At 34.2% G+C, this 20,250-nt stretch overlaps 1 protein-coding gene across 1 annotated transcript in view; it reads right to left on the minus strand.

The window, feature by feature from the left end:
* Cdh7 (cadherin 7) overlaps positions 1 to 20,250 on the minus strand; it is a 107,584-nt gene that overhangs the window by 53,989 nt on the left and 33,345 nt on the right. Inside the window, exons 2-5 of the mRNA XM_026407485.2 lie at positions 16,548 to 16,842; positions 12,651 to 12,770; positions 4,715 to 4,882; positions 2,159 to 2,346 (exon numbers count right to left, since the gene is read on the minus strand). Coding sequence (XP_026263270.1) covers positions 2,159 to 2,346; positions 4,715 to 4,882; positions 12,651 to 12,770; positions 16,548 to 16,842 — 771 coding nt within the window. The remainder of the gene's footprint in view (positions 1 to 2,158; positions 2,347 to 4,714; positions 4,883 to 12,650; positions 12,771 to 16,547; positions 16,843 to 20,250) is intronic.

The raw sequence follows: 20,250 nt of genomic DNA on the forward strand, positions 1-20,250 counted from the left end.
GGTAGTCAAAGTGATAAACTGCTAATGTTATATATTTAGTTTTGGCCATTTAGAAACATTTTATATACTTAATAAATTTTCATTATAACAAAATGTAATGCATATTATATGTTATTGAAAAATAATATAGCTAAGTTCCAGAAATCATAGTATTAACATTTTAATGTTTATATTGTGATCCTTTATTCTGAAGGAATAACATTTTTTAAAAATTTAAATATAAGTTTGTAAAATTTTGAATCTGCTCTTTTTACATGATTTATATAAACATTTCCCATTGACTTAATATGCTAACAACATCACATCACTTTGGTGAAGTGCAAAAATTCCTTAATATCATAAGTCATGTAACAATTTATTTTATGTCAGATATTTTACAAGTCCATGTTTTTACTATACTCCCGAAACATCTCTGAGATCAAAAAGAAAATTATATATGATAAGGCATTTAAATAATTCAGATATCTGCCTGATTTTAATCATCACTTATAATAATTACTTGTGCTATTTGATGTTATTATAAGTTAGAATCAAATTTCATCTTATAATTTTTCACGGATTTTATGCTTTAAGATTTAATGATTTTTTGTCTTCTTTTTTCTGGTTTGCTTTTTAACAGTTTTCTAAAATTTAAATGATAATAAGGAATGAGAATATATTTTTATTTTTCTATTACTGAATATCTCATACCAAATATATACTTTTCGATGACTCATAACATCTTCATCAAAATATATAAAATATGCGTGCATGCAGTAAAAATAATTCCAATATGTACTAAAAATCCTTAAACATGAGCAGATTGATTTCACATGCACCTTTGAAATCTTTGAGCAACAGTGTACCTGATTGCATTCCTTTTATTTTAGACAACAAAACAAAACATTTGTTTTTTACCAACAGTTGGCCTGTTCTACTTATTAAAACTTGTACAAAGATTGTTACCAGCTGAGCTAAAACAGCAGCTGTCCACTGGAAATAATTGCAGAAATATTTTGCCCATTGGCCTGAAATCAAACATATGTCTTACTACAAAACTAAAATTTAACTTTCTTTACCGATGTGATAGTTGTTGAGGATTGTTAATTACAGAGTTATGCACCTGGATTGTCAGGCTGGCAAAACATCTCAGTTTGGGAAGCGATCTGATTTTATGTTTTTAAATTTATTTCTAATATTTAATATAAAAAGCCCATATTCCCACATAATATCTTTTGGCCTTTTTTTCTTAATTGAATATTTGTCAAAGATTGTGCACATGTATTGAAGAGGAGCTGAAGAGTTCATGTTTTTGTTTCCCTTGTCTTTATTTAAAGGATTATAATAGGTTCCAGAGCTATCCATGCTCTTCTAATACAAATTGTTCAAGTTATGTAAATTTTTAAATTATTATAAATTTTCCAAGTACACTATGCATGTGAGTAAATACAAATGACTTGGGAGGCTGAGGTAGGAGGTTTACAAGTTCAAAGCCAACCTCAGCAATTTAGCAAGCCCCTAAGAAACTTAGCGAGACACTGTCTCAAAATAAAAAAATGTAAAAAAGGCTGGGAATGTGGCTCAGTGGTTAAGCACCCTGGGTTCAATTTCTGTACCAAATAAATAAATGAATAGATAGATAGATAGATAAAACTACTGTATTTTTAATAAAGGAGTATAGCAATTATTCTAAAAATTTAAAAAGAATAATTGCTGTAAATTTTAAAAGAAAATAATTGCTAATATAGCAAGTCTTTATTATTTTGCTGTCTACTTCCATTTTTTCTATAATATTCTCATGTGTACAGAAAACAATAGCTTTTATTTAGTTTACATAAAAGGCTTTATGTTAAGGTTGGGGATTTTTAGTGGAATAGACAAAGAAACATGCAGCACATTTGTCAGTGTGCTTAATTGTCAGCAGTGCTATAGAAAGTACTATGGTCTTACACAGACAACAGAATTGACAGGCATTATTACAAACGCCATTCAAGTTTCCTGAAGATTCTGCCACCTGCAAGTAAGTGCATAACTTTTCTTAAAGGGATAAATGAAAATGGCATTACTTCCACGTGGCTATACAGTTTGTCTACTCTATCCTTGCAGGAAAGCAGACATGACTTCTCAGTAGTCTGTGTGATGTTTCCCTCATAGAAAATAAAAATAAAGAAAACATTACCTTCTGTATTGTAATGATGCCTTCCTGTGTATCTTTGTCAACAGATATCTTGAAAATCCCCAGTCCATCACCATCCACAATTTTGTATTCCATTTCTGCATTAACGCCTATGTCTGCATCAGCAGCTTTGATTCTGGCTACAACTGAGGCTACAGGTAATGATTCTGGGACATTGTATTGATAAGATCCTGTGAAAGTCAAGACAAGAAATGAATAACACCTAACACAAAGCTAACCAAAATAATAACACCTATTTTGGTTTTATTTTTGCATAAACTTTACTTCATTTATTTTTGCTTTTCAATAAATATGTTAAGACAGTATAAAATAAATGAGTTTTCATATAGCCTCAAGAAACTTATAGTCATGAGTCGATCAAGACAACCATGTGAGAACAGACACAGATGGACTAAGGAAAGGCAGAAGAAATATGTTATTGTCAATAAAAATAAATTTCAAATAATTAAAACATGATTCATGCATAACTGTTACATTTAAGCAATTGAACATAATAATTATCGTAACTAATATAAACATTAATAAATAAAAACCGAATAGCTTTGGTTTCTAATAGGCAAATACAGTATTCACTATTTCTACCACCTGAAGATTGGAATTTATTTAATATCTTTTCCTGAAAAAGTTTTTTTTTCAGAAAAGTGAACAAGGAAGTGTGTGATCATTTTTATCATAGCTTGTAAATTTACTGAGGATAAGAATTATTTTTGTGGGGTTTGTGTGCAACTGATTTGGGGATTAGTAGTACAAGAGAAAAAAAGCAATGTTATTCATACAGTTATAAGAAGTAAAAAAGAAAGAATAACTTAAAAAAGTGTTTAATGTTTATAATAAATTCTTTTAAACATCCTACAACTAAAAAAAAAAAAAATTAATAGAGGAGGAAAGGAAACTGCTCAGAACCAGATGTTTCTTCACCATTTCTCTGGAAACATTGACTTCTCTTGCCTCCGGCCCCTTGTTCCATTCCCCTTGGGTTGTTAAATTGTAGTGCATTTGCACTTAAATGAAGAGAAGAGGACAAGTTCCCTTGGAGAGGACTTTAGAAAGGAAGACGTGTCCACATGAAGAGACTACATTCTATTTCTGGCTGAGACTTGTTTGGAGTTTTCAAAAGATTGTGACAGTTATCATTTTTTTAAGAGACTTCAATATATGCTTATGATTTTTGAGAGTGACTTATTTCACACATCTATCAATGTCCTTAGTAAAATTCAAGAATTTCAAGGTTAGAATAGTAATTAAACTGTAGAAAAGATCCCAGCAAAAAATGAAAATCTCACTGGCATATCCTGGGCTTTCCTGACTCTAATAAGTAGCAGAGCATCTAATAAGCTGTAGAACCCGTGTTTGCTCTTGGCAAAGCATGACAACTAATACTACTAAAAGTCCAAGTATCAATGCTTCTCATCCCGGGTTTAAAGGAAAGAGTAGCAGTTAATTTTATTTTGAGCCCAAGATAACTACATTATTACTTTCATTTTCTAAAACTCCTTCCTTCTCCCCCCTGATAAGCTGTCAAGACCACAATTAAAGACAGGCTCATTAAAAAAAAAAAAAAAAAATATATATATATATATATATATATATATATATAAAAATCTGGGATCACTTTTTAAATTACCAGGTGGTATTACAATGTTTCTTGCACAATAACATAAACATCAAAATATGAACACTGAAATTGTATTAGCTAAAGAAGTGTTATTAAAAGAAAAAAAAACCTGGTTTTTATAGTTGCTCCTAAAGCTTCCTTGTTTAATATTATTTGCTTCCACTGTTGGTTGGCAATCTAGTTCTGCATTTTAGAGATACTGCATAGATGTTGTAGTCTGCATATCTTTTTTTTTTCTTTATCATGCTAAAGAAATCCCACATGTGAACAAGAAAAATAGGAAACTAAAAAGAGTCAAGATGAAATGCTTTTCACATACACAATACTTCTACCTGGAGAACATTCTTTTTTTCCCCCTCCATTTTCTACTGGATAAGTCAAAAGCTGCATTGGTCAAAAAAGCTGAATTGAGGGCATGTGGTTCTATTCCTTTTGACTGATTTATTCTGAAACACTGAATGTTTGCACAAGACAGACATGGTAGAACTGCCAAAGGAGTGTTTAGTATGCATGAACTGCTTAAAACTAAGAAATGAAAAAAAAATTCTTATTGCCTTTTCTTGATCTTAAAAATAAAGCAGTATTTTTTATGTGTAGAATTGATGAAGTATTATTACTAATTGGCAACAATCCCATAACTTACAAAATGTTTAAAAAGAATAGTTTTAGAAAAAAAGACTAAAACACAACATTTGTCTGGAATTTCAAATGTGAGTGAAAGAAAACTTGTATTTATGATAGCATTGATACAAAGACATGATTTGTCTTCTGGACTCTTATAATTCCATCTTACTGGGTTAAAATTGTGTTCCTGGTAAAATAAAATGTGAGGAGGATGCAATAAAGAGATAGAGAGAGAAAGAGAGAGTGCGAGAGAGCAAGAGCGGCTTACAAGGAAATTTAGTCAAAAAACAGTGGCTTACTTCGAGGAAAACGAGGTGGATTATCATTGACATCAGTCAGGGTCACGGTGACTGATGTAGTTCCTGACAGTCCGCCATTTTGACCAACCATATCCTTTGCCTGAATGACAAGCAAATACTGGTCTTTAGCCTCTCTATCCATGTTTGGAAGGGCAGTCTTGATGACTCCTGTAAGATTTCAAATCCCAGTAAAATGCATCATGAATTGTACCACACGTATACTAACAACAACGAGCAATGACACAAGGAGCTAGTCATTCTTTGGCTGTTCCTTTTCCATTCTGTTTACTTTAACCATTTTAATGTACACTAAATACCAAAGAAATATTTCAGATACATACAATATAAAAAAAGAAAAAATGCAGTCTTTTCAATATCAGATGCAGAGAATTATCTAATTTTCATGAAAATAGTTAAGAAAATAACAATTAAAATATACAAAATGGGTCTCTATGTAGAATAATGAGAAGTTATCTACTCAAGTACATAGCAGTGAACTTATTCTATCCTTCTATTTTATCCCTTGTGAAAACTTAGAATAATTTACAAAAAAATATTATCAATTACCAAGATTCCAAGTTAAATAACATTCTTATCTTAAGCAACCATATCTTATTTAGATCTGAGCACTATCAAACACACACACACACACACACACACACACACACACACACACACACCAGCAACACATTGATATTTTAAGCATTTAAGTTACACTTATTTGAGCAAGTTGAAGTTTTTGGACAGTTACTTACTCAAATACACAAGTATATTTTTGGTCTGTTGCTTTAAACACAGCAATACACAATGACTTTAGCTACCTCCTTTGAATCTTGTGACAATCTATGCACTACTTACAATTAATCTTTGAAATATCACAATTAAAATGAAAACAATATAGATGTATAATCTCTAAGTCCCAGGGACAAGTTTTTAGTTCATAAATATTCTTATCTGTGTGCTAATAATCCTGGGGATATTTCCTGTTCCTTCTTCAATATTTCTAACTCTATGGCAAAACAAAACTCCAATATCTCCAAACACACAGTCTTTACCAATAAATGTACTTGCCACATCTTTGTGAAAAAATACTAGGATGAATTATTTTTGAACATGTACTACTCATAATTTTAGTGTTTTTTTTTTTTAAAGTTCTGTAATTCTAGAACTTACTGCTGCAGTCCGGCTGCAGCAAAACAACTGGGAGGTAATGAGCAACTTGTGTACATTGATACAGCAGGAGTGGGAGCCGTTTATTGTAGGACAGGAGGGGTATATATACATTCCACACAGCTTATCTAATTAACATAAACTAGATACAGCAGTCAACCAATAAGGAATCTCCACACTTAAAAGCTCGCTGAGGTTACTTCACAAACCACTCCCTCTGGCAAAATGCCGGGCACCATCTTGACTTGTTTACAGACTCTAACACTTACAGAGCTCTATCTTTAACTTTTATCTTCTTTTAATCAATTAATTAATTAATTAATGCTGTTAATCATGTTCTTTGTGTAGACAATGTTTTCTATTAAACACTGATAATCTTCATTACTTGACCAATAAATGTACTTGCCACATCTTTGTGAAAAAATACTAGGATGAATTATTTTTGAACATGTACTACTCATAATTTTAGTGTTTTTTTTTAATTTCTCTTCATCCCCAATTTTTCCTTTCAATACTATTATGTGCCAGTGAATTATTATTTTGAAAATTTCGTAGGATGAAGAGAAATCTATGCATCTCAACTAACTAGTGAAGCAAACACTATAGACTCAGCCTCTTTTAGTTTTGCTTGGTGACACTATTTTTTTAAAGAACAAAAAGCATCATTAGGATAGAAGTCTGGTAGTCCAAGTTATTTGCTTATTTTTCACACCTTTAATTTTATCTTTATAAGAGACCCTAAAAATAACATTTTCAAAAGCTAAAATCATCTTAAAGTTTTCAGATTAATTCATGTGGCAAAGGCAATTTCCAAATGCCTTGGCTACTAAACACAGTTTGAACAATAATAAAATAATGGAGAAAATACAAATTTAAATAAAGGCATTTAATAATTCTATATTTCTAGTTACGTGAATTTTTCTGTCTTTTACTATTAAGTGCAAGCTTTCTACATTCAGAAAACAATTATACATTAGATTTTATTTTCATTTGTAATATATTACATGGATACACACACACACACAGACATACACATACACAGAGAAAATTATTATTACAATGTCTCTGAACTGGTAAATGTGAGTTTTGACTAACTGGATGTCTATAATCTGTGAGATTTTCAAGAAAGTTAAAAATATTGTAATATGTCATTAATAAATATTACATTAAAAAATCAAATAATAATATTTTCAGTAAATTTAAACTCTTTTTAATGAGAAAAAAAGCTATCCATTAGCTCTTCTTGAGAGACTGGCTCTGATTTTAGGCTTTCTGAATAATAAGTTTTCTATAGATTTATCATCTGACTCAGTAATTTGGAAATTTCCACTTACTTGTGATCCAGGTTAATGCATATAAAACATAAACAGACTTACAGTGTTTGACAATTGTCTGGATTTTTTTTTTCCTCTTAGTCTAGGAAAATTTCTGATTGTTCTCTAATGTTCTATAAGTCATTCATGGGTTTTCAAGGCCTATTCTGTTACCATGGCATCTTCTGAAATTTTCAGTGTGAGACATAGACAAGAGCCACTTCTGCAATCTGCCACAGTTTAGAAAAAACACTCATCAGAGCCCAGATGCTGCATACACAGGCAAGGACATTAGCCTCAGATTTCTCATGAGCCTAGCAAACAAAGACTAGGGGTTCTCAAACTGTAGGGATTCAACCATTGGAATTTCCTCACTAGAGCTAAGTCATCATTTTTGGATACCACCCTGAGTGAACTAATATTTCAAAGAGAATCTTAGTATTGAAAACTCAGCTTTCTCAGGGATCTAATTAACCAAGGAAGACTTCCTTACTATAACTAGAACCTAGGCCATCTGCACTCACAACTCCCAGAACCATCTGTGTTCCCCACTCTCTTCAATACAACCTTCATTCTCTATACTCATGCCAAGAGTTCCAGAACTGTAGCATGAACAGAGGCATCAGCTTCCTCATGCTTCTGTCCTGTAGGTGTTGAATGTCAAGAGGTCAGCACTAGGAATGAACTGAAGCTATTTGGTGCAGCCTTGGTCAAAAGTGAAGAGTCAACCCCTGCAAGAGCACCACCAAGACGGACAAGAGGCCATGCACAAACATCAAATTGTGAAAAACTGCCAGGAGCCGTGGTGCACGCTTGTAATCCCATTGGCTAGGGAGTCTGAGACAGGAGTACCCAGAGTTCAAAGCCAGCCTCTTGAGGTACTAAGCAACTCATGAGACCCTGGCTCTAAATAAAATGCAAAATCAGGCTGGGGTATGACTCAGTGGTTGAGTGACCCTGAGTTCCATCCCTGGTACCAAAAAAAAAAAAAAAAAAAAAAAAGATTGTGAAAAATCCACATCACTTGCTGTTTGACTGTTTGCTTTTAATAGGAATTATTGGATATCATGTCAGTTTCTTGGTAACTACTTTTAAGATGATAGTTTTTGTATGACTGAGCACCTGTGAATGATAATAAATGTAACTGGTATTAAGGTGAAGGTATATCTATTAACTATATGCAATTTCTTTCAGCATTCATTATTGAGGTTTTAAAATAGCCCAGTGATGGTCATTACAAACATTAGCCTCTTTGTCCTTATGTTATGTCAATAAGAGTTATGTTACATGACATTAACAAACATAGCACATATCCAGGAAAGTACTGCAATACAACAATTTGCTATTAAAGACACATCTACAAATTGTAATACAAAACCATCAGTTGTTATATTATAGGTGAGAAGCATTACTCTATGCACATTCTGATTGGGTAACAACAGTCATTTTAAAAAAATCCATTCAGAGTCCTACATGCTACTTTCTTTCATGAGGAAAGCACCTGTTTGAACACTTCATTAAGCATAGTAAACCCAACAACTCATTCTGTGATATGACCTATTGATAAGCACTGAATGTTTAAAAATTATAAAAGCTAAAACCTTAGAGTAGAAAGGATATCTAGAGAATGTGAAGGACAAATATTCTTGTTGGGTAGATCTTTTACACTTCATTTGCATTGAAAAAATAAATATACCTATATATATATATATATATATATATATATGTGTGTGTGTGTGTGTGTGTGTGTCTGTGTGTGTGTCTATATATAGATATATAAATACATGTATGCTCATAATAATACCTTCAGAATAACTTGTTACATATATGTAGATTTACAAAAATGAATATGGACTGGGGTCAAGCAACATTTTTTCTTACAAATGTATAAACTGAGGCATGATGAAATAGATTCTGGACAAAGCAATGTCAACTTTTGAAAAAAATAAACATTTAAGAATCTTGAAAATTAATTTTCACAGGAACTTAGAAAGTAGAATGAACCTAGATGTTTAAGATCTGCTTTCTGTTTTTAAAAATACTCCTTCGATGAAAAATTGTGAATAGTAGAGCACTAATTATAAATGAATTTACTAAATTAAGCAATAAAATAAGTATGCTACTTTTATGACTGATAGTTATCTGTAGACTTTATCAAATATGAAGTGTAATACACAGCCCCAGCTATGAAATAGTATGGTTTGTACAATACAAACTTTCAGTGCATAATATTCAGAAATATTTAAATTAGATATTAACTAATCATATGTTTTAAAAAACACTAATAAGCCCCTAGGACAGTTTAATCTTTACCAGAAGAACATATATAAATGTGGAAAGTACATTTATTTGCAAATATTTGTAAATGAGTATGTTCACCTGGGTTGATTATATATCATCTGAAACTTGATTGATGATGAATCTCTTCCTAAAAAGTTTTGATTTCTTTCTAATTTTTTTGTATTACCCTTTGTATTATCTGCTTTGCACATAAGTTAGTGTAGCATAGAACAAAGTCATAAAAAGACAAGAGAACCGTCAACAGAATTGCAGAACTGGAACCTAATGACGAGTCACCGAGGAGGGCCTTCTCTCACAATCATGAGGGGTGACCTCGGCAAACTTTGATACAAGCTGAGGCCCATCCATACCAAGATACCCCACAGCATGGGATATGAGTGAATGACATATTTGGAAACGGGGGGTTGATTTTGGGTGATGATACTACTCACATAAAACTATGATAAAGCAAGTGATATGCAAGGGATAACTGGGGAACCACACAGTCCCCAATCACATGTTTAAGAAAGGACTTCTAAATAACGAGTGATGTTCAACAGTCCATCCTTCTTCCAGAGCTGGCTTCAGGACTCTAGGGTCTGATCTGTCAAACTCACCCCAAGCTTGGTTTAAAGTTCTGCTGAGGACATTTCAATCCTTAAAATGTTTAAAGCAAGGTGTCTGCTTTTCATTGTCGGCTGAAGATTATTTCACCAGTCCCGCCACATGATCAAACAGAACCACATGTGGGATCTATTGTTTCACAGGTGGCAGAATAAATGGACCTTGCAACAGTGCTGTCTCCCAATCACTTAGTGAACATCATGCAGGCAGGGATAAGAATCCTGATCTTTGCAGTACTGCAGTATCTTGTTTCTGGTACCATTTTATTGGCTTATAAAAGTAAGTTGTCAATACTGTTAACAATTTTGCAGCTACTTAAATTCTGGTTTTGCAAAGGAAAAAATTAAAGTGAAAAATACAATTGACTCCTAGTCACAGGGCCAGTGAGCACAGCTTCGGGTGGAATAATGCACTGAGGTCTTAAGTACTTGCTACTTTCTTCTTAACAGTTAAACAAACTTATGGGAAGGTATTGCCTGGGCCTATTTTTGACAATCTTTATTTAGCATATATTCAACATTTTTCCTGTCAAAAATTAACTTTCTTTTCCAAAACCCTTAGGTTTTGAGAAGTGGAAAATAATGTTATTTCTCACATAGATAAGAAGCAGATTGACACCCCATACGGAAGGCTAACTAAAATTTGATTTACAGCTCTCCATGCCCTAAAGGACTGAAAAATTTCCATTTTTGTCATAAAAAAGATGCAACTTTTTTTCCCCAGAAAAAGTGCCTTCTGTGTAGCATGAATTAGCTGAGAGGGCAAAAATGCTCACAATATCTCTGTATTAATGACCGTAAAAAGAGAAATCCCAATGATTACCATGATTGCTACATTAAAAATAGACTTTCTTCTTCTTCTGTAAAAGGAATTTCTTTGGATTCTGAAACTAAAATTGAGTTTACTTACTTAAGGACTGATATCATGGCATGTGATATTGTTCTGTTGATTATTAATTGGTGAGGTATTTATCTCATAGGACTACTGGAAAATTCTGTCATCTTACAGCAGAACTAAAAATCCCAAGCCATTCATTAGTAGCAGGAAAATATTTAACCCTTGGGATTAGTACATGCTATTTTGGGGATGGTTACATAATGAAAGAGTATATAATTTGTGAGAAAATTGTCAGAAACTTGTCAATGTCTTTCTAGATTGGAAAAAAAGCAGATATATAAGGGAAGGGGTAGGTGTTCAAATTGAGGTTTCTAAGATCCATCATTGAGTCAAACATCAGCACTCTTTCTATATTCACCGAATTCCTATCATGAATTCAGTACTTTCATTACTTTTCCTAGAATACTTGCTTAACTATAAATGTTTCTCCCCTCTTAGACTTTCCAGGAGGTTCCCAAACTATGCCATTATACTGGTATAAAACATGCATTGTAGTCTTTATAAAAGCTCCAATGAATGGGCCAGAAATAAATTTACCTCTCTGTTCATGTTATTTCCAAAAGATGTTTAAATTATTTCCCCATGTAGAGATTTGAGAATGAATTAATATTGCTATTTTTGTAAATATACAAGACAGGATCAGTTCCATTAAAATATTCATTTAGAATCATAGGTACTATTAATATTTATTACCATAAATTTAGATATGTAAAGATTCTACTCCATTGTAAAGGCAGAATTGTTTATAACAGTGAATTCCTAGGGCTGAGGCTGTAGCTCAGTGGCAGAGTGCTTGCCTATCAATGCGTGAGGCACTGGGTTCCATCCTCAGCACCACATAAAAATAAATAGATAAAATAAAGTCATTCTGCCCATCCACAACTACATTTTTTTTTCTAAAAGTAGAGAATTTCCACATTTTCATGGTTATAAAAATAATCAATGGCACAAACCAACAATATGGACAACTATCTTTCCACAGAATCAGATATCCTAACACACTAAATAATAATTTTATAACTGAGATAACAACCCCTCTTGTTATAGTCTTATTTAATAAAAACTATTTCAGCTTAAAGCAAAACATAATAAACCAGTCACATAAATGTTCTAGTCATGCAATTTCTCACCTCATCAAAAAAAGTTTCTCTAAAGCTAAAAAGAAAAATTAATTTCATTTATCAGATCAACTAATTGTTTCAACTAATTTCCCGGAGAAAACCAGCCTCTAGAATGACAAACTGAACTTACTTACTATCTGTTCAATTGCTGGGCAGAGATCTTTCTGCTTGAGTTTTTAATTTTACTGCATATAATAACCCAATGTGAATTAACCAAAGGAAACAAACAAGAATACACTTAAATTTAAATAATCAAAATTTTCTTATACACAGCAGATAGCAATTGAAATACTTTTGAATAAATAGCATTTGTTTTATTTTTCACGGAATTCAGATAAACATCACAAACTATTCTTGAAAAGGCTATAACTCCTTTATGAATAATATTCTACTTTTTAAATCAAAGTCAATATATTTGGAAAAACATAATATAGTGTCTATAATCAACCCTATTTAATAAAAACAGCTTATGTTAATTCTAAGCCATGATATAAATGATAACCAAAAATTGTGCTAAGTTTCAGTTTTTACCTGTCTTGGGCTCAACGGAAAAGTACGGCTGCCCCTGCAGAATACTGTAGACCACTCGGGCGCTGTTCCCATATGTAGGGTCATCAGCATCCGTTGCTGTCACTTGTACCACTGAAGTCCCTAAGTGACAATCCAGAAACACTCAGATTAAAAACTGTCATATGTAGCAACACAGAAAAACTCACAAAATATTGCAGATTCTATGTTAAGTTTATTTGTATTTTTTAAATTTTTTTAAAATTTTTATTTATTTTTGACAGCGGAATGCATTACAATTCTTATTACACATATAGAGCACAATTTCTCATATCTCTGGTTGTATACATAGTATATTCACCCAATTCGTGTCTTCATACCTGTACTTTGGATAATAATGATCCTCACATTCCACCATCATTTATAACCCCATGCCCCTCCCTTCCCCTCCCACCTCTTTGCCTTATATGGAATTTGTCTATTCCGCCCATCTTCCCCGTCCCTAACCCACTATGAACCAGCCTCCTTATACCAAAGAAAACATTCAGCATTTGGTTTTTTGGGATTATCTTCTCTAACTTAGCATTATCTTCTCTAACTCCATCCACTGACCTGCAAATGCCATGATTTTATTCTCTTTTACTGCTGAGTATATTCCATTGTGTATATATGCCGAGTTTTTAAAATCTATTCATCTATTGAAGGGCATCTAAGTTGGCTCCACCACTTAGCTATTGTGAATTGTGCTGCTATAAACAACGATGTCCCTGTGTCCCTGTAGTATGCTGTTTTTAAGTCCTTTGGGTATAGACCCAGGAGAGGGATTGCTGGGTCAAATGGTGTAGAGATTTATTTGTAATTTTTAATTCATCCTCTTTCAAGTCATGTGAAACATTGATTTTTTTATTAATATAAACCTAGAGAGATAATAAATACTAATAAAAACTTTGAAATCATGAAGGGATATGAAAATAGTCTGGCATAAAAATACCATTGAGGATGCATGTTACCATGGGAAAGCAAGAACAAATGGGGCTGTAATTGTACGCATCTTATCCATTAAGGGCAGGTAGCAAGTTTCCATCCAGAACAAACTCTACTAGTTTCAATTGCTGTCCAAAAGGCAGTCTGAGATGTTGATAGATGCTGGAATCTTTGTGGATACCTTAACGATGTAAGTGGGTAGAGTCAACAGAAACCACACTTTCATTAATTACACAAAGAATGTTTGATAGATTTAATTGGATATTATATGGCTACCTTATCTCCTTGATAATTGTTTTATTTTAAATTGTTTTTACTAAGAGATTTTAAAACAAAACATTCAACTTAAAAACTACCAGAACTCTTCCAAAAAGGAAATGCATGGTAACTTGAAAGTGGCATTACTAGTTGTTTTTCCATATTGAATGTCAAGTTTCTTCATTTTTTCATGCTGTAACTAATGTAATATGAAGAGCATTTATTCTGAACTGTTCCTTTTTTTCCCACTTGGAAAGCAACTTTCAAAATTTTAGAGAGACACACACTTACTTAGTTTATATCTTTATGTATAGATTGTTATATAATCTATACATGACAGAGAAGGAAAAGGGCCTTTATGTATTCTTTAAGGGTTTTGTTGCTGATAATTTCTAAAATACAGAATTTAAATATTTCATCTTCTTTAAATGTGTTTCTCACAGTTGTCTTTTAAAATGCTTTATAAAAGTCATTAATGCTCATTTTTACAAATACACTCCATTTTTTCATATTATAATTTACCTTATCTATTTTGTTTCAAATTGTATAGAATCTATTTAGTTATGTGTATGGCAGCATTTTTAAAAATTCAATAAACAATTTTAAACAAAGTAATGAAAACCTGAACTTCAGTAAACCGTGCTTAGAATAATAATACATTTATTTCTGAAATTTTAATTAATTTGATACATAATACATGATAGATTATATTTAATAAACACAAGCAAACATACACATTCACAAATATTTGCAAACAAATATACTTTCCATATTTATATAAGCTCTTCTGGAAAAGACCGAACTGTGCTAGGGGCTTATTAGTGTTTTTTAAAAATATATAATTAGTTAATATCTAATTAATATATTTCTGATTAAGCTCTAAAAGTTTGTATTGTACAAACCATACCACTTAGTGGCTGCTATAAATGCTTAGTGAGAATTAGAAACTGCATTAAATTATGACTTGTTATACATTTATAAAACATATTTAATGTTGGTATCCATTATTCTGTGTTTGAATTTTCATATTAATCCAGTAATTTAAATTGGTTTTCAAGTGAATTCTAAAGATGTTTGAAAATAATCTTCTACAAAGGGTGGAACTTCTTTGACTCAAGCAAGTAAATAAAATAACTTGTCTCTGTGTGTAATAAGCATGCCATTTGATAGTAAAATAGGCCATCATAATCAAAACCAGAAGGCAGCTTCTAACACAGAAGTTCACATACCCTGAATGTACACAGCTGTATTCTATAAGGAGAAGAAAATCTCAGTAAGCCACTAACACCAAAAATGCCTCAAAGAACTAGAACTGCTAAGCTGAGTCACATCCCTCAAACTCTCAAACTTTTCTGTCTTCCTAGACATTACTAATCTGAGAAAATGTGGTTCTCTTTACTCCAAAACCCCTGGAATCCTACTGCCACTCCTGTTGCTGCTGCTGTAAACAAATAGTGGGCAGGAATCTCTTTAAAGTATGGTTTGGGCACTGAAATGCTTCTACATGTGCTAGCTCTGGTGAGATTCTGCCTCTGTGGTTCAGAATTTCTCAGGACGATTCTTCTTTCTCATTCCTCTAGCAGCTGGAGCTGGGGTGCCTGAAAAAAATCTTCCCTTTCTGACAAGAATAGAAATTTAGAACCACTAAATCATGACCCTCAAAGAAAACACAGAACATCTATGCAATCTCTGTCCCCATTGTATAGTTGATGTGTCCTCTGAATGAGTGAGTGAATGAAATGACCTCTTTAAAGAACAAAAAGGATCACATTGGCTAAAATGTGTTACAAGCTCCTGTAACATATTAAATAAACATCCTCCTTAAATACCCCAAACAAGAAGACAGATATAACTCTACTGGCCTTTTTTCCAGTTTCATTTTTTTTTTATTTGTAAGATTGTCCACACTTAAATGACACCTTGCTGAAACCAATTCCACAAGTAGCTGAATAATGGGAATTTAAGCCAGAATTTATACTATTTGCTATAGAGTACATGCTGGAAGCCCTTTACTTGCTACTTTTCCAGTAAGGAAAAACTTCCAAAAGGCCTTTGCCACAGCCTTCATTGTTCTTCTATGTATCTCTAGCTGAAGATCATTTTATCATTATTATATACTCACTATTCAATTTTCACTTGGAGAAACTAAGATGAGTTAGCGGTGTCACACGACGGTATATGAGGGTCCAACCACAGGCACCACACACAGGCACTACAGATGGCTGATCCAAGTGTGAGCCTGGGCAGCCCCTGAGGGAGTCACAGTCTGGTCAGTGAACCCTGTCCTATCACCACACAAGTGTTATGGTGCTGTGTCCGCAAGGATTTTGCTTTTAACTTCTTAAGCATAATTTTAATTGCATTTTTAAAATAAATTAACATTAAATGAAAAAGGAACTATAACCCCTAAGTAGTTCTTAAAGACACAGAGATGGCTATGTAAAATGAAATCTGTAAAATTCAAAAGTGTAAACAGTACTTCCTAATATTCCATACAAATAAAATAATGTATAGAATGATGAATTTCTGGTTACTAGCATGACTCAATTTTTCCCTTCATTGCAACTGATGATTGTCCTACATACACTAATGTGCTTTTTTCTCTGTACCTAATAACAACTTAGTTTTAAAGACAAACTTCCTAACACCACACAGCAAAACAGTATAGTCTTCACTTACCTACAGGAGACATTTCAGGAACTCCTGCTGTGTAAGGCCCATCCAAAAACTTGGGTTCATTGTCATTGATATCCTGGATTTTGATGACAAACTCTGATTCGGGCTCCACGGGTTTGTTGGTGAGCCTGTCCAGCGCTTGAGCTCGGAGAGTGTAGTAGGCCTGCTCCTCACGATCGAGTCTCTTGGTAGCATGAATATCCCCAGTGTTCTCATCAATAATGAAAATGGAACTTGCCCCTTCGCCTGACAAGATGTATTTGATGGAACCATCTCCTTTATCAACATCAGAGTGAAGCTGGTGAAAAATTCATGTGAGATGAGATTAACTTACAAGAGAGTCAGCGATATGGAGATATGTAAAAATAATTCTTATGTCAGGCAGCTGTACATGAAATTTTATTGTTCTTGGAAAGATAAGCTGAACGCTTATTGTGCACAGCAGAAAGGCTATTAGAATGTGTCATCTTGCACTTGAGAGCAAGACAATTTCATTTCTTCCTGTAAACAGTCTCATTTCCAAAGGTATTTTATAGCATTCCCACAGAACTTGTTGTAGTGTTATTTTTTATTTGATCTGTCCTTGCCAGTTTTAGCCATCTTCTTTGAACACAGCAGACATTCAGTAAACATGTATAACTGGTTGATCCCTATTCCAAGCAAAGGGATTTTTCTAGAGAACATTGGTCAATTCAATTCTAAGGCATCATTTAATATGCTTTTTAGAAAACCCCACATTCTTTATGGGTCCCTGTCTCCCTTCCCAACCCCACACCCACACACACCCCTTTCCATGATTAACCAATGTGGATGGATGTCCAGTTACTAAATCTGTCTCCAAATCCTGTTCTGTATTTTAGAATTTGAAGCTAAAAAAAAAAAAAAAATTACACTGCTCTCTAAAGTAGGAATTTTAAATCAATACGTGCATGGGACTTCAACTAAAACCTTTCTTGAAATACCAAGAACTGCATTAGATTTGCATGATTAACCCCAGCCTTGGCAGCAGGGGCAGCACCTACTGATTTGCATTTTCTATCTGAAACTGTCCCTGCTGTATGTCGGAACATTATGTTGAACAGAGGAACCTTAGGAAACTCAGAAATAATTACACATTTTCCTGAACTCCATAACCTGAGAAACACACTACTCAATCTGTCATTTCAACAATCTTTCATCTCCTGTAACTGCCATCATCCAGGACTTTTGTTAATATGAATGTAAAAACCCGATTTACCAAATAACAAGGCTTTTCAGTGCCCTACAGACTCCATTTGCATTTTTCAAAAGATGAGGTTCTAAAAATATAAAATATGGAAAACCACTTAGGCAAGTGTGGGCACATTTTCTTCCCTGGTATCCATGGAAGACACAGATTTTGGCACCATGGATCTCTGTGACTTTCCCACTCCACTGTAACTGTTGTATTTATACTCTGCTTCAGGATACTTAAATACCCAATGTGTCCCTTGGTTTCTGTGATTTTGAGTCAGAACTAAATAATAAAATAATAAGTTTCTGTCAAGAGTTATAAACTTCTCAGGGTGGAGTCATCTGGTGGATTGTCTTGCAGAGTATCTGCTTGACATAGAGGGTAGTCATATTCTTGAAGTGCTGTGAATTAATTTCCTTAAGTCTTTATCAGGATTACTATTATAGATGTGTCTTTCTCCAATTTAAGAAGAAAGAAACTTGAGAATTGTTATAGATTGGGTCATGAGAACTTAACTAGGTGTCAGGCTCTATTCTTACTATTCTTTATATAGTATAACATGATCCTTGGAAAAGAGAGGGACATCCAATTCTGTTATGGTTTGGATGTGAGATAGATGTTCCCCCCAAAGCTCATGCATGAGACAATGTAGGAAGGTTTAGAGGAAAAATGATTGGGCTATGAGAGCCTTAACTCCATCAGTGAATTAATCCCCTGTGGGATTAACTGAGTAGTCACTGGGGAGGATGTGGCTGGAGGAGGAGGTAGATCCTTAAGGATGTGCCCTTTGGGGTATATATTTTGTATCTGGCAAGTGGAGTCTCTCTGTGCTTTCTGATCATCATGTGAGCTCCTTCCCTTCTCTACACTCTTCTGCCATGATGTTCTGCCTCATCTTGAGCCCCAAGAAATGCAGCTAGCTGTCTATGGACTGAAAACTCTGAGACTATAAGCCCTCAAATAAGCTTTTCCTCCTCTACAATTTTCCTCCTCTACAATTATTCTGGCTAGGTCTTTTAGTCATAGCAGTGAAAAAGCTCACTAGAACAAATACCATGTCCCTGGCATATCCTATTCCATTCCCAAAACTCTAATCAAGTCAAGAGGACAGTGAATGTGGACCCAGGATGGAATGTCCTGTTAGTATTACCTAAGGGATACTAAGAAATGTGTACTGGGAATCTGGAAGCAAATATCATCTGTGAGAAGTGTTCTTTTCTGAAGTTATCCTAAAGGCAATTGCTCCCTGGAATGCTGGTCAAATAACTAACCATGGTCAAAACTAACCATGTCATCAATTCATACATACATTAGACTGTAAAGGTCCTCCCTCCGTAGTAGTGACAGGAGTCAGAGCACTACCCATGTAGCTGGTGGTTACAGGCGGCCGTAGCTGGTAGCCTGTTTGTAGGTGTCAATAAACCCTGTGTTCCCCATGCCATCTCAGGGTACTGTCTTCGATCTCTCAGCAACATATCCCATAGCCAGCCCAAGAGCTGCTGTGGACAGCACAGCATTTCATTTAATATTCAAAACTACCCACACGATGCTACTTATAGATTTGGAAAAGCTAAGGACGTTGCCTGGTCTCATCTAGCCAGCTTTCTCCCAGCACCAGGATTATGAAAACGGGCAGGCTCATACAAGGTCCAAGTCGCCCCTCGCCAAAATGAGCTTCTGTCTGAGAGGTAGACTGTTGCCCTGGGTGGCAAGGACATCAAGACTCTCTGCAGAGAGGAACTTCAGGACAGGGATCCTGCAGCCAGCTCTCACCTGATCACTCTCACCCTGGTTCCCATCAACGCACTTTTTGACTTACCAGAGGAGTCCTTTCTTGCACTACGTAAACAACAGTAAATGCAACAACCCACAGCAGCATAAGTGAGTCCTCAGACAAGTGTGAAGACAGACAAATTATTTTTAAGCTGATATGAACGTGTTCCACAACTCAGTCTCAACACCATTCTCCTAACACTGCCTCCATCTCGGCTCCTGCATCCATCGCTGGTGACTCTCCAGTGGCTACTGATAATGGCAGTGTGAAACCTCAGGGGACACCCAGATGACTGTAGGAATATTAGTAATCCATCTTCAGTCAAAGTTTCTCTACATCTCTATCTCACCTTCAGGAATCCCACTCATAGAACCAGTCTTTAAGATTCATTAAATAATTCTTGTCAAGCGACTGCTGTCTTCATAGCAGGGTGATATAATGCCCCTGTGGTTTTCCAGGTAGGGGACACCCCCCCAGAAATTACTTTCAATATAAAGCACACCTTAATCCTGTATATGAGCTTTACCCCAGACTCTCAGGTGGCATTTTTGGATGATGGTGGTATTGGTTGATCTCTGTTACTGACACAGAAGAGTTTAAAAGTAGAAGCTTCATACTGCTTATTTCACCTATCATTCAAGGATCACATAACTTTTCTATTACTAACCCTGCTCTAACACACACACACACACACACACACACACACACACCACAAATCC

Source organism: Urocitellus parryii, chromosome 13, assembly GCF_045843805.1.
Source record: "Urocitellus parryii isolate mUroPar1 chromosome 13, mUroPar1.hap1, whole genome shotgun sequence".
In the NCBI taxonomy this organism is placed as follows: domain Eukaryota; kingdom Metazoa; phylum Chordata; class Mammalia; order Rodentia; family Sciuridae; genus Urocitellus; species Urocitellus parryii.